This window comes from Hyla sarda, chromosome 5 (assembly GCF_029499605.1).
Source record: "Hyla sarda isolate aHylSar1 chromosome 5, aHylSar1.hap1, whole genome shotgun sequence".
Lineage (NCBI taxonomy): Eukaryota > Metazoa > Chordata > Amphibia > Anura > Hylidae > Hyla > Hyla sarda.
Window position 1 is genome coordinate 354,571,460 of NC_079193.1, and position 13,645 is coordinate 354,585,104.

Below are 13,645 nucleotides of genomic sequence, written 5' to 3' on the forward strand. Positions count from 1 at the left end.
CTTGCATTGAGGGGGCGGAGTGTGTCGTCACACGGGGTGGGGCCACGACGTCACAATGCTCCGGCCCACGTGATCGCCAGTAATCAGACCCGGAGCGAACGTGCTCCGGGGACTGATTCTAACGGGGTGCTGCGTGCAAGATCACGGGGGTCCCAAGCGGCATCAGGCATATTATCCCCTATCCTTTGGATAGGAGAGAAGATGTCTTAGTGCCAGAGTACCCCTTTAAACATCTTATCCCCTATCCAAAGATTGCAGAAGTCCTGCCACCGGGACCCCCGCGATCTCTGTGCAGACCCCGGCATTCTGTGCCGGGCGCTGCCTCCAAGATGTGATGTCATGTCATGGTGACTTCATGCCACATCCCCTACATCATGTCACACCCCCTCCCATAGATATGAATGGAGGGGGTGTGATGTCGGCAGGGGGCATGGCTGTGATGTCACGTGTTGGAGGCGGCGCCCGGCACAGAATGTCGAGGGCTGCACAGAGATCGCTGGGGTCCCTATGATCATACATCCTTTGAATAGGGGATAAGATGTAGAATACCGGAATACCCCTTTAACAATTTAATGTAAATGTAGATGTGTTAGCACTGACCGCAGCATCAGCCTGAGGAGTTTTTACAGTATAAAACATTTTACTATATAATGTCTCTTACCAGGGTTCACGTGCATTGTGTGTGAATCAAGCTGAACTACTGAAGTTCTGCTCCATTTGTTTTTCTAAGAAATTTCATGGCAAAGACTGTAGAGAAGTGAAAAATTATTACAAAAAAGAATCTTGGTGTAGAGTGAATTATGTCATAGGATCACAGCTGCTGGGATGAGTTTACTTTTGCCAGAAGAGCAGAAGATTGAATAATATCATATGTGCGGAAGATGAAATGGGGTCAAACGCTTGATCACCTCTGAATTAAAGTAATAACGTCAAGTAAAATATGGCAATATGTCAAACAGTGGGCAGAGTAAATCGATAAACCCTCACTGTCACTGAATAAAGATCAATTCCTTTAGCTCAGCATCTGATTTTCAAGAAATTCTGAATGCGCAATGTTACAACACTGAGACCAGATTCACACTGCTGCTGGGCTCCGTCCAGTTTAGGACCTGTTCGGCACCAAAACAGACCCTGAACGGGACTGACACAGCTGGGTTCTGATGGATCCCTTTGACTTGAATAGGGTATAATGGGGATTCTGTATTGAAAAAATTCTCTGTGCCACTCCTGTGTTTTACAGGTAGAGCAACGGCAATGTGAACAAACTCTTAAAGTCAACGACTAGGCATAGACTAACATACATTGATTAAAACTTAAAGCGATATTGGCTTGTTGTGCAAGGCTATTACATATTATATTATATATTATATTATGTCTTCCTTTTGTCTGTACCTGTCATTATAAATGAAAATTTTGATATGTCATAGAGATATATCAAAGCTTTTATCAGCTGGGGTTTGAGTGTTCAGGTCCTGACCAATAAGTAGAATGAACTTCCAGCTTTGTCACGTTACTAGGACAATCTCATAATTTAAGTCTATTGACCATCCTACTCACAAGGTTGCATAACGGGTGGAGAAGCACAAGGCCGCATGCTTCTCTCCCTGCTCGTTCTACTGATCCCTAGGATAAGTGTAAAGATTTTGTTATAGTAGAATTACAGCACTCCAGTTGGTGCTTAAGTAGGATCCCTATCCATCATCTGACCAAAAATGTATTTCTACAAAACAAAAGAAATTATGGGAGCCGGCAGCTACGTCACTAGGCTGGATATACCAGTGGTCAGGTGAAGGTACACTTTCTGGGTATATTGGCTGGATTATAGTGGTGCTCATTCTATATCGACAGGATATGCAATATGTACACAAAGACAGGAGACGGCACTCACCATCCAGGTATGAACTTTAATGCTTGCTAGTAGTACATCTAAGGCGTGCAGGACAATGGTGGGGCAGGCAAGCGCCCCCACCCCATCATCTCCCTACACGCCTAAGATGTACTACTAGCAAGCATTAAAGTTCATACCTGGATGGTGAGTGCCGTCTCCTGTCTTTCTTTGTGTAAAAAATGTATTTCTGTAACTTGTATTGCTAATAAAAAGTCATGCATATTCCTACTTTATGCAATGTAAAGAATACTTAACACAATTGTTGTTGTTATGACAAATACAAATTAACGTAAATGTTTACCTTTATCAATCCCTGCACCAGCCTAGAGTGGCAAAATCGGAGAATTGCACACAATTTAGACTAAAGGTATTATCTACCTGAAACGCGTCGCTACTTCTCCGGCACTTCTTGTCTCTACAATTTTAAATGAAGAAATAAAGCAGCTGAAGTTTTAGCTTACCTGTTCTGGGTCTTTTGTTTTCTGTCAGTGATTCCGCAGTTGGAATACCTTTTGGGTTTTAGTTTGCTATGCCATTGTTGTGACCCTTTCTCGTTCGGCTCCATTGGGGGACACACAGACTGTGGGTATATGCTGCTGCCACTAGGAGGTTGACACAAGCAACAAAAAGAAAGTCTGCCCCTCCCAACAGGATATACCCTGCCTACAGACTCTGAGCTATCAGTTTTAGCTTAGTGTCCGTAGGAGGCAGACACAGGTCTGGAGTTCTCCAGACCTGGTCTTTTACTTTATTTTTTAGTTCAGGGAAGTCATTTTAGCTTTTTATTTCCTTTTTTTTAGGTGGGGGTTCAGGAGCATGGCGCTTCTTGTTCCCCCATATGTGATGAAGGGGCACAGGCATAAAGTTATGCACTGTCAACCCCTTCTCACCACTGGCCAGCACCTGGGGTTGTACCTTGGGTCCAGGTACCCCTACCTTCCCTGCTTGTCTCGCTGTCTCAGCCCGGCATGATGCAGGTATCTTAATAGCTGGCTGAAGACTTCAGTAGGTAAGTTTGTTCTGGTACATGGTGAGCATAATCCCCCCCCTCCCCCCTGGGTCTTTATTTTTCAGGGCTCTCAACCTTTGGAGCACCCCAGTTTTGTGCCCACTCTTCTGTACCTCAGCATTTTCAGGGACCAGGTTTTCCCTGCTCGGCCATCCTGAATTCCAGGGTCTTCCTTTCAGTCTCCAAGACCAGCACTCTGTATCAGGAGCATTCTCCCAGAACCTTTTTTCTTGTTGGCTGCGATGAGTTCGCACAGCCTGCAGCTACTTTCGCTTTCGGCCACCTCTGTATAAGGCACCCGGAGCGTCGGGGGTCTTTAATTTAGGCTGCGACCTGTAGCTCTGCCCACTTTCCGCCGGCGGGCTTTTTTGGCGGGGTCCCAGCCCATCTCCCGCCATGTCCTATCACAGTTCAACGCACACACTGGGGGTTCACTGACCTCCTATCAGTGGGGTGTGCTACTTCGGGTTCCACATTCTGCGAGGACCTTGCCCCGCTCCCTCTCTTCTCCTGGACAGAGTCCCTGCTCTTCCAGCTGCAGCCTGTTTCTTCTCTCCATCTGAGGGACACAAAACCGAGTGAAACTGCTTTTTCCTTGCTGGCTTCTTTTACTTGCTGTCATGTCCGAACTCAAACCAGACACCCCCCCCTCCTCCTCCTCCAAACCGGTCACTGCAGCCCTGGTCACTTATTACTCTTGTGTGGGCTGCAAAACTAAAATGCTTGGTGGTTCCGCTGAATCCACCTGCACCGCTGTGAGCTCCTGGTCCTTGCTCCCAAGATGTTCTGCCGGAGCATGTGGGCTCTGCTCCCCCCCCCCCCCCCCGGAATGGGTTTCCTCCCTATCCCAGTCAATTTCCCGCTCTGTGGTGACCGTCTTGGAGCAATCTTCCTTGCGCCCGCTCTCCAGAGAGGCTCGCTCTCCCTCCCCTGATCCTTGTCTAGGGCAATCTCACAAACGCCCATAGGTGTTAATCTCTGATTCTTCTCCGTGCTTCCGAGCTCGGGACAGGCACTCTCCTCAGGGGTCTCCTCTTCCCCGGCAGTGCCCCCGTTCCAGGGGCCACTCCTCCTGGTTGCCGTGCAAGGTCTCCAAGCTTACGTCCTAGGCCCGCCTTGCCTTCATCTAACGCTGCTTCCACCCCGCTCCCGTTCTCCTGGGGAGCTGGGAGATGAGGCGTCAGGTTCTACCTCTGATCCAGAGGAATTAACTAACGTGTCCGACATGGTGGACAGCTTGTTGTCAGCCATCAGGGAGACCTTTCACCTAGAGGACCCGGGAACTTCGGACCCAGCTCCTGAAGTTTACTTCCACCACTCCCGTCGCTCTCCTAAGGTATTCAGCTCTCATTCTGAATTTGACTCCTTACTGGAAGCGGCATGGAAACATTCAGACAAACGCTTCCAAAAGACTAAGAAGGTTCAGGTGCAGTTTCCATTTTCCCAGGACTTGATAGTGAAATGGACAACACCACCGGCTGTGGATCCTCCAGTTTCCTGCCTGTCAAAATAGACTGCTCTCCCTTTGGAGGACGCGGCCTCCTTTAAGGATCTGGCGGACAAGAGGATCGAGAATCTGGCCAAGTTTGCTTTTGAAGCGGCGGGTTCAGCTTTGCTTCCCGCTGTTGCGTCAGCTTGGGTGTCAAAAGCCCTATCTGTTTGGGCTTCCCAACTCTGCCAGGGCATTTTATCTGGGGCCCCTTCGGAGGAGTTGGCAGATCTTGCTCTTCAACTCTCCAATGCTGGAGACTACTTGTGCTCTGCTTCCTTGCAGTCTGCCCATTGTACAGCTTTTGCCACAGGTATCTTGGTGGCAATTCATTGCTCCATGTGGCTCAAGGCCTGGAACGCCGATGTCACTTCCAAGAAATCTCTTATTGAGCTTCCTTTCTCTGGGACCCGACTCTTCGGAAAATGCCTGGATGAGATTATCTCCGAGGCTACTGGAGGTAAGAGCTCATTAACGCAGAACAAGTCTCGCCTTACCGATTCCTGCAGGAAGTCAACCTCCTTTTTGCCCTTTCGGTCTTTTGGCTCTGGTCAGGCAGACAGACTGGCGCCTTCACAGGATAGGAAGGCTCCTTCCTTCAAGGCTCGCCCCTCCTGGAAGTCGAATAACCGTTCCGGCCATTTTGCGGCCAAGGCGGGCACCTGCAAGTCTCCCTCCGCCTGAAGGGACACCCCCATTCTTTTCGGGTGGGAGGTCGTTTGTCCCTGTTATGGGATGTTTGGATTGCCCACGTGAAGGACTCTGGGGTCCGAGATGTCGTTTATGACGGCTATTGGATTGAGCTTCCCTTCCAAGGGACTGCTTTTTCTTTTCCGCCCTCCTTGCTCTCCTTCCTTGGCGGCTGCTCAGGTATAGTCCCAGTTCCTCCCAAGGAGTATTTTTCGGGGTTCTATTCAAATCTGTTCCTCATCCCCAAGAAAGGGGGCTCCGTCTGCCTGATCCTGGATCTGAAGCTCCTCAGCTGCCACCTACTCCTGCGTAATTTCCATATGGAGTCACTCCGTTCTGTGGTGGCATCCATGGATCAAGGGGAGTTTCTTTCCTCGGTGGATATCCAAGACGCTTACCTACACATCCCAATTTTTCCGGCGCGTCAGCGCTATCTCCACTCCGCCGTTCCGGAAGGCCATTTTCAGTTTGTGGCCCTTCCTTTTGGCCTGGCCACGGCCCCAAGGGTCTTCACCAGGGTCCTGGCAGCGGGGTTCGCCATCCTGTAAGCACGGGGTGTGTCCGTGATCCCCTACCTTGATGACCTCCTGGTCAAGGCTCCAACCAGGGACCAGAATCAGGAGAGGCTCCTTCTCACTCTTCAGACCTTGTCCCGTTTCGGCTGGGTGGCAAGTCAGGACAAGTCCAACCTGATTCCCACCCAGTCTCTGATCTTCTTGGGGCTCCAGTTCGACACGGCTTTCACCGGACAAGCGCCACGCTCTATCAACAGGAGTTTCTTCTTCTCTGTTGTCCTGTTCCAGTTTCCATTTGTTTCTGCATGGAAGTCCTGGGTCGGATGGTGGCGGCCATGGAGGCCATTCCCTTCGCCCAGTTTCATTGTCAACCTCTTCAACTTTCTCTTCTGTCCCGGTGGGACAAGTCTCCGCTATCCCTCGATCGCAGGATTCTTCTTCCCCTCAGGACTCGCCAGTCCCTCCTGTGGTGGCTTCGGTCTCCTCCTCTTCGACAGGAGCGTTCTTTCTTGCCCCTCCACTGGCAGGTCATCTCGACGGATGCCGGCCTCAGCGGTTGGGGGGGATGTTTCAGGGATCGAACGGTCCAGGGCCGTTGGTCCTCCCAGGAAGCTCTTCTGCCCATCAACAGCTGTTTTTGAGGCATTCTGTGTACAGATTCATAGAAAATGTCATAGACCAAAGAGAGGCAACCAAAAATGAAGGGCATAGTCTTTATCTTCCCCTTCATTTTAGCAGTTGGTGGGGGTCTTGGTATTAATCCTCCTGGATTCACAGTGTTCTTTTTTTTTTTTTTCCAAAGTAAAAAGTTTTATTTTTATTTTCGTCGCCAGCATCAGAAAACATTGTATAAACAATCTCACAAATCAGATGATAAACAATGCCACATTGGTGGGGAATTACACTATAACAGTCAACAACTATCGGAACATCAGATGTTTAAAGGCAGCATCACAACATTGACCAACAGTCCAATCGGGCAAACATCAATCCCCATAAGGAAGGGAGAGGGGCTTCACAGTGTTTTATGAAAATATAAAAGTGCTGAACTTTTTGAATGTCACTCACATTTTTGGGCCTTTTTTCTGTCTGACTAGAGAAGCTTTGCTATGCTAAGAATCACTTGAGCAGTTATTACTTGTGACCTTGTCAGTCTATAGGGATATATTGAATTTTTAAATGCGGGCATGTAGCTTTTTGGTTACCATCTCCACAGTATACACCATAAAGTACCAATCATTAGAGTTTCTTGCTTATTTTCTAACTTTATTTTTAAGTAAATTCAAAACAGAATTATTGTGGTCACCTTCCCACCATTCTACTGTACTGTAACTTTTTCTCTGCTGAAGTGTTGAATAGACTGGGCAGTTTGGTGCTTTATTCTTAAAGAGGAACGTACAGCTTGTTCACCTGCAGTAAACTCAATATACTGGGTTATAGTGCGTGTGAATAGCTGTAAAAAGAGGGGTTACTTGCATTTTTATGTGAAGTATTTCCGGAGTTCTGCCGTTTACATGTCTGTAGTTATTGTGCTCTTCTGCACTATGGAGGTGAGGAGCCGTCTCGCTGAGCTCCCTTGCCTCTTCCAGATTTACTGATCGTCCTGCCCCTTTCATATATGTGCAAATTAATTTACTATCCTGCCGGTGAGGGTTAGCGCTCTGCTTAGAGAGCTGACATGTAAACGGGCAGAACTCAAAAAAATACTTAAAGCGTACCTGTCATAGTGCAAAAAAAAAGAAAAAAAGTGATATGTTACCCAGGATCCAATCCTGATCATGTGCATATAATTTTTGTGTGTCTCAGACCTATATATCCAGAGATATAAGCATTTATCTGCTGGTGAGTTACTTTTTCATTGTACAGGCTGGAGGGGGCGTGTCAGTCTGTCTCCCTCACAGGAGCAAGCCTGGGCAGTCAGCCAATCAGTACTCTCTACTCTGTAACCCTTTCCTCTCTGGTTTTATGCTGTCATGTGTCAGAGGAAGATACTTGGAGCTTGCCTGCAGTAATCAGAAGACATTATGATGAATTCATAACAGGATAAAATGTATAAATATAAGAATAGATCTTTATAAAATTAGTGCAAGGATTTTTTAGATAAAAGTACAGCATTTTTATGAATACATGTTCTATCTGTTTTATCTTCTCCTAGTAAAGCTGGATGCTAATCAGCATAGCTGTCATTATATGTGTCATTCATCTTTCACAGACTCCTGAATGTCCGATCAACTTCTTTGTCATTCAGGAGTCCGAGAAAGCTTTGACTATTTCAGCATGCTGAGAGTTGTAGTTTAGTAACAACTGAAGCTGCAATGTTTGTAAATAACTGTGTTAGAGCAGTGTTGCCTCCAGCTGTTTTAAAACTACAGCTCCCAGCATGTCCACACATCCTTTATCTGTAGTTTTGCATACACAATAGAAATCTCCTATGCTGGATACCGGCATGCTTTACGGCCGGTATCCAGTATGCTGTAAAATCTAGACTAGTCTGTCTGGCTAAAAGACAGGCGACCCCTAGTGGTGGCTATTTTGAGCTTCAATTTCAGGTGAAAATGTAAAAAAAAATTTTTACAGGTGTATATTGTGAAATGTCATATTATAATGAGTCCTGTAATATATGAAAAGTTTTTAACAATGACAGTGCCTCTTTAATGTAAAAATGTAAGAAACCCTTCTTTTTACAGAACCCTTCTATTCACTTGTGTTATAACCCAGTATATTGGGTTTAGTGTGGGTGAACTAGCTGGCAGTTTCCCTTTTTAAATAAAGATTTTTTTTCTTCTCTTCACAGGCAAGGAACAATCTTCCATGGATTTGCATTTGATGTCGATCCCACAAACTCCATTATCATCTTTTATCAAAGAGTCCAGCTCATCCAAGCACAGTGACCACCACCACCATCATCACCATGACCACAAGAAAAAGAAGAAGAAGCACAAGCACAAACATAAACACAAGCACAAGCATGAAAGCAAAGACAAAGAGCGGGAGGCGCTGCCCTTCTCCAACAGTCCTGCCAGCGGCCGCTCCATCCGCTCCCCTTCGCTCTCCGAGTGATCTTGCTGCCACTTCTATGATAGATGGCCAACTTTTATGCTGCACCGAAAGACTATGGTCTACATATGTAGATGATGTTGCAGGCATTGGTTTCTAGTAGGTCTCTGGACAGAGTAGCCTTTAATTTCCAGGAGCTTAACCTTCAGTCCCAGCGGTTCTCTTGTAGGAGAGAGTCACTCTCTGCAGTAATTGATGGTAAAAGGGCTACATAGGCTTTCTAGTATTTTTCGAGAACGTCTGCAAAAAAAGAAAAGACTCTTGGCTTTGTCGTCCTGCGTTTTGGGCCGTCATAATAACCTTTTTAACACCACAATGTCTATTAAACTTTTTTTTTAAAGAAAACTGTCAAAGCTTTTGTTACCGCTGACTTTAAGCCTGGTGAAAGAAGGTTGATCGTCTGTGTGGTTCTGAGGCCCAGACAGCTTATTTATGTATGTAGGGTGTTATTTCTAGGAAGAAAAATACAGATTTACCAGAAAATCTAAATCTTTAACCAGGTTCTCTCAAGCAGGAACATTCGAGAGGGTGGTCCGAATCAATGGAGTGCCAGGTGCTTTGTAACCAGCGGTGAGTTGTGGTGTGAGAGTCACCACCAATATGTCTGATATTTAGGGTGCATTCACATGTACAGGGTTTGCTGCAGATTTCAGTGTAAACTAATTGATTGGCCCTTAGCCTTTCAGTGAGGGTTTCTAACTCTTACAGTTTTTTTGGGGGGGGTTAAAACTTTGAAGACACCATTGACCTCTGGAGAGCAGATGTCCTTCATACAGTAAAGGTCATTGTAGATAGTCTCATTTGCTATTGTTTAGTAGTGATGTATGGCAGGATGCAAAAAAAACTAAGAAATCCGTGATGTCCATACTCGGATATCAGCTTTCTGTAGAAGTCAACAATGTCGCCAAAGTTCCCCAGCTGAATGGGTGTCATTTTTTGTACCACTAAAAAGATGGCCTGAACCCTTAATCCTTACAGCAGTGTTTTCCGACCAGCTGTTGCAAAACTACAACTCTCAACATGCCCGGACAGCCAAAGGCTAGAAGCAGCAGCCCTCAGCCAAGGAGCTGCCGTATATAAAGCGTGCTAGAGTCCTGGACCCACTCAATACACCCTTTAACGGCACAATGACAGATGCATCCATCATGTGGTGTTAAGGAGTAAAGATTACTCTCGCTGAATTAATTAGGTTTTATCCTATATTTAACATTTATTACGTTTTGGAAGATGCAGAATTGTTTAATGCTGTTACTTTTTTTTTTAATTAATTTTTTTACCATTTTTTTTGCACTAACTTCAGGTCACCTGCTTCAATTAATGTGTCCAGCTCCTTGACACTGTCACAGCCATGCCTACTTTTCTTGTATGTTTAATGTTTGGTTCTCACCCCAAAAAAGTACAGAAGAGGAAAAAGGGCATATAAATGTAATTAATTTGATGGACAGTGCAAAAAGTTGCAGACAGTGATAAATTTGGGCCTTTTTATTATCATTATTATTTTTGACAAAATTTTTACATAATTTCTATTTTGTGCATGTCTTTTGTCTGCCCTAGCTAGATTCCAAACTAGATTGGAATACATAGGTATTTGAAGCAGTTTACAATGATAGTAATTGGCAGATGTAAAATAGACAGTAGTTATTATTGTGGACAAAGCACAAATAATTGGCATCCGTTAATGTTTAGTTTCTTTAGCTCTGTTTTGATACATCTTTCTGCGCAATTCCCTAACATCACATGTTTTATTTCTTGTTTTAATCACAAAAATTGAGTTTAATAATATCCTGCAAAACGTCTGGAGCGGAATTATAAGCTCTTATAAGCAGATCTGGGAGTAACCGTGTTCTTTCGGTAAACATGAAGGTGGGAACAGGAGGATATGCTGTTGAGAAATGGTATGATGCAAAGAAGAGAGAAGTACAGAGGAATCTCGTATCCAGCACCATGGGATAAGTGGACAAAAGCAAACAACGCCAACATAACAAGAGAGTGGCTCAATTAGAAGCACATACTTTGGTTGAATCCAGCGCCATCACTCACCGGATGTGTCCAAGTCTTGCGCATGTGCCATGTTTTCATATGTTGGTGCTGGAAGCAGAGCCCTGTCTGTCAAGCTGAGGAAGGGAGGGGAATGGAAGTGGGGAGGCGTACAATCTGGAGGGCTTTAATTCTGGGGAAAAATTTTTTTACATTTACCAGCGGCATCATTTTAGTAGATCAGGAGGTATCTGTTCTTGAGAAAAGCATGGTGTGTGGATCATTTTAAGCCATTTAGCACTTCACTAGGAATTCTGGTAAGAAGGATATGCAAAGCGGCTCATTAAAATGGCACCTGGTCAGGTGACCTATTAATGAGCTGCTTTGCATATTCTTCTTACCATTTTAGTAGCACAGATAGACAAAAGGTAATCTGGGAGACATTTATCATACTTTTTGAACATTTTTAAAAAAAATGTTTGATTGTTTTTGTGCAATTTTGTTGACTTTTGCGTTAGGTACGTCATTTTTGTATTTTTGCGCTTGGGAGTTTTGTCTAGTTTGTGCACGTAGATTAGTTGCATTTATCTGCTGCGTTAAAAAAACTATTTTTGCATAATAAATTGCGCAAGTACACTCCAAACCCTAGGTGGTGTAGATTGTGGGAAGTTAATTAATGCCTGTCTTTTTTCCCCATTGAGCTGCAATTCCTTACAGAAATCACAGCATGAACGGCCATGTCTGTACTAGAGTGATGTCACAGACTGGATCATTGAGAGAAATAGAGTGTGAGTCAACAGGGACACAAGATAGCGAAAATGAATAATATACAATGTGGCGGCAAAAAAAGGCTATACCTTAATAAAACATATAATTGCATATAGTAGATGATACAAATGTGGCCACACACTAAATATGACTAAAATAAGAATATAATAAAATAACCTGGATCACAATATAGCGCAATATAAAGTATTTTGTACTCTGTCAGAGCTTATGAGATAAAGTTCTTGGTGTTATGGATATCCAGGTAAGGTAACGAGTCTATGACTCCCTGTTTGGTAGTATGGAATAATGCAAAGTCTCTATGCAATGTTGGTAGCTGTATTAGTAGGTAACAGTTATACAGGCATGTAGATGGTACCTTGTAGAGCGTGTCAATAGCAGTCCATGTTCCAGGGTCTCCTGGCGGGGAGCGCGCTGCTGGAGACTCGGTTGTCTCATTAATTCGCATCGCGAGTGGTAGTGGGCTCTGTTTGTGGGGACTGCTGCGCTTCTAATGCTGTGATAGCGGATTCTGGCTGCGTCTTCATGCTTGAGGCAGCGCACGTTGTCACGGGTTAACTGGAATGTCTGAGGATGCCTCTCAGGTAGGCAAATAGAGACTTGTGCTATCTCAATATGGTAGGTAGTGGTAGTTACTAGAATAGTGCGAGGCTGGCCGCGTTTCTTGACCCCCTTAGGCCTTTCTTCAGCAGCTAGGCTTCAGACAGTTTGGCTGTCCGGGCTTGCTGAGAGTTGTAACAGCTGGAGGCACCCTGGTTGGGTAGCACTGGGTTAAAGAAAAGTCTTTTTGTTTTTGTGTAAAGTATTGTGTGAGCCTGACTATATGTGAGGATCCAGCCCAGATGTGATATTCCAGTTGTGGTGGGATTTGTGGCTACTGCATCTCTGCATATAAAGTATTATGCTGCCCTAAGGCCAATCCAGTTCATTGCAAACAGATGGTTTAAATTAACCAGGGTAACTTTTTTTTTTTCTGAGCGTGAGGACTGTGGTGGCTCAACAATGATCCAGCTCCAAATCCTATTTATTACAACCTTATAAATGTAGACATCTGGATTGGAGATTTATTACAAAGCAGCTTCACTTTACCTCTGATTTCCAAGCATAAAACCGATGAATGTGAAACATTGTTTTCCATTGTTAACACCTTTAATAAGCACAAATAAAATCCCTTCAGTACAACATACACATGATCAGGTGTAGTCTGCCCATAGGCACATTAGGCCTCTGTCTATAGGCAGCGTCAGATGATGTGAGCCTTCTGGAAGGGAATGTTTACATATGAATAAAGTAATTTTTACATAGGGGCAGGAGGCAACATAAAGTGAGAGTTCTGACTGAGGTCGTTTGGGGATTGGACCTGATGACTGTTTTCCTGCGGGCTGGTCCACGACCTCAGGGAAAATCCATTTAAATCCCAATACTGCATTTTCCAATTTCCTGGTTTATTACAATAGGTACAAAAGGGTCTTTGAGTCCCTGAGGGTCTATTAGGCCCCCTGCAATTGCAATTGCGGGGAGCAGGGGCAGGTTTTCTGGGTAGGGGCGGTTCACGGTCAGGTGTGGCGGACCTGGTACCAAGCTCCTTCACAGCCTTAGTCAGTTGTTCAATGTCCTGCCAAACACTCTGAATCTGAAACTGCAGTGACTGGCAAAGCAGGTGACACTGGGGCGAGAGCTGGTGATGGTGGTGTTATAGGTCTGGCTACCGCCCCTTTTTCCTCTTGGGAAGGTGGACAAGCTTTCTCTGACTCAGTCCCGGACTTAATCTCTTGGATAGCCAGTCTCTTGAAAGCAGGGAATGACAAGTTGGGGTTTTGGACCGCTAACATTCTCAGCTGGGCTTTGTCCCACTTATTATGAGGCCCATCAATAAATCTGTCCATTAACACTTGTTGCCCTGCTCGGGAGTTATACCATCTAATTTTTGAAAAGTGTCTAGGGCATTCTGTAGGGCTACGGCATATGCTCTCTAGGTCTCACCTGGCTTCTGTCGCCTTTCATACAGACGGAGACGTACCTCTGATGATACAGTCCTTCAAAGATCTGCTCTACACTTGTCTTCTGGGAGGCTGGTCAGGTGCAGACTTCCTCCAACGCTGGTCCCTGTAGTTGTCCTGTGAGCAATTGCACCTGTTGATTAGAAGGGAAAGAGTAAAAGACAAACAAACTCTGGATCCTCTCTTTGAAATCCCTCAAGGTGAAGGGGTCTCCATTGTAGGTAGGGAGGATAG

The 13,645-nt window shown here is 45.2% G+C and overlaps 1 protein-coding gene across 1 annotated transcript in view; it reads left to right on the forward strand.

Moving 5' to 3' along the window:
- Positions 1–11,581, forward strand: part of TAF2 (TATA-box binding protein associated factor 2) — a gene marked incomplete in the record, with an annotated part of 136,773 nt that extends 125,192 nt beyond the window's left edge. Inside the window, 1 exon segment of the mRNA XM_056522670.1 lies at positions 8,386–11,581. Coding sequence (XP_056378645.1) covers positions 8,386–8,651 — 266 coding nt within the window.
- Positions 11,582–13,645: the final 2,064 nt, after the last annotated feature.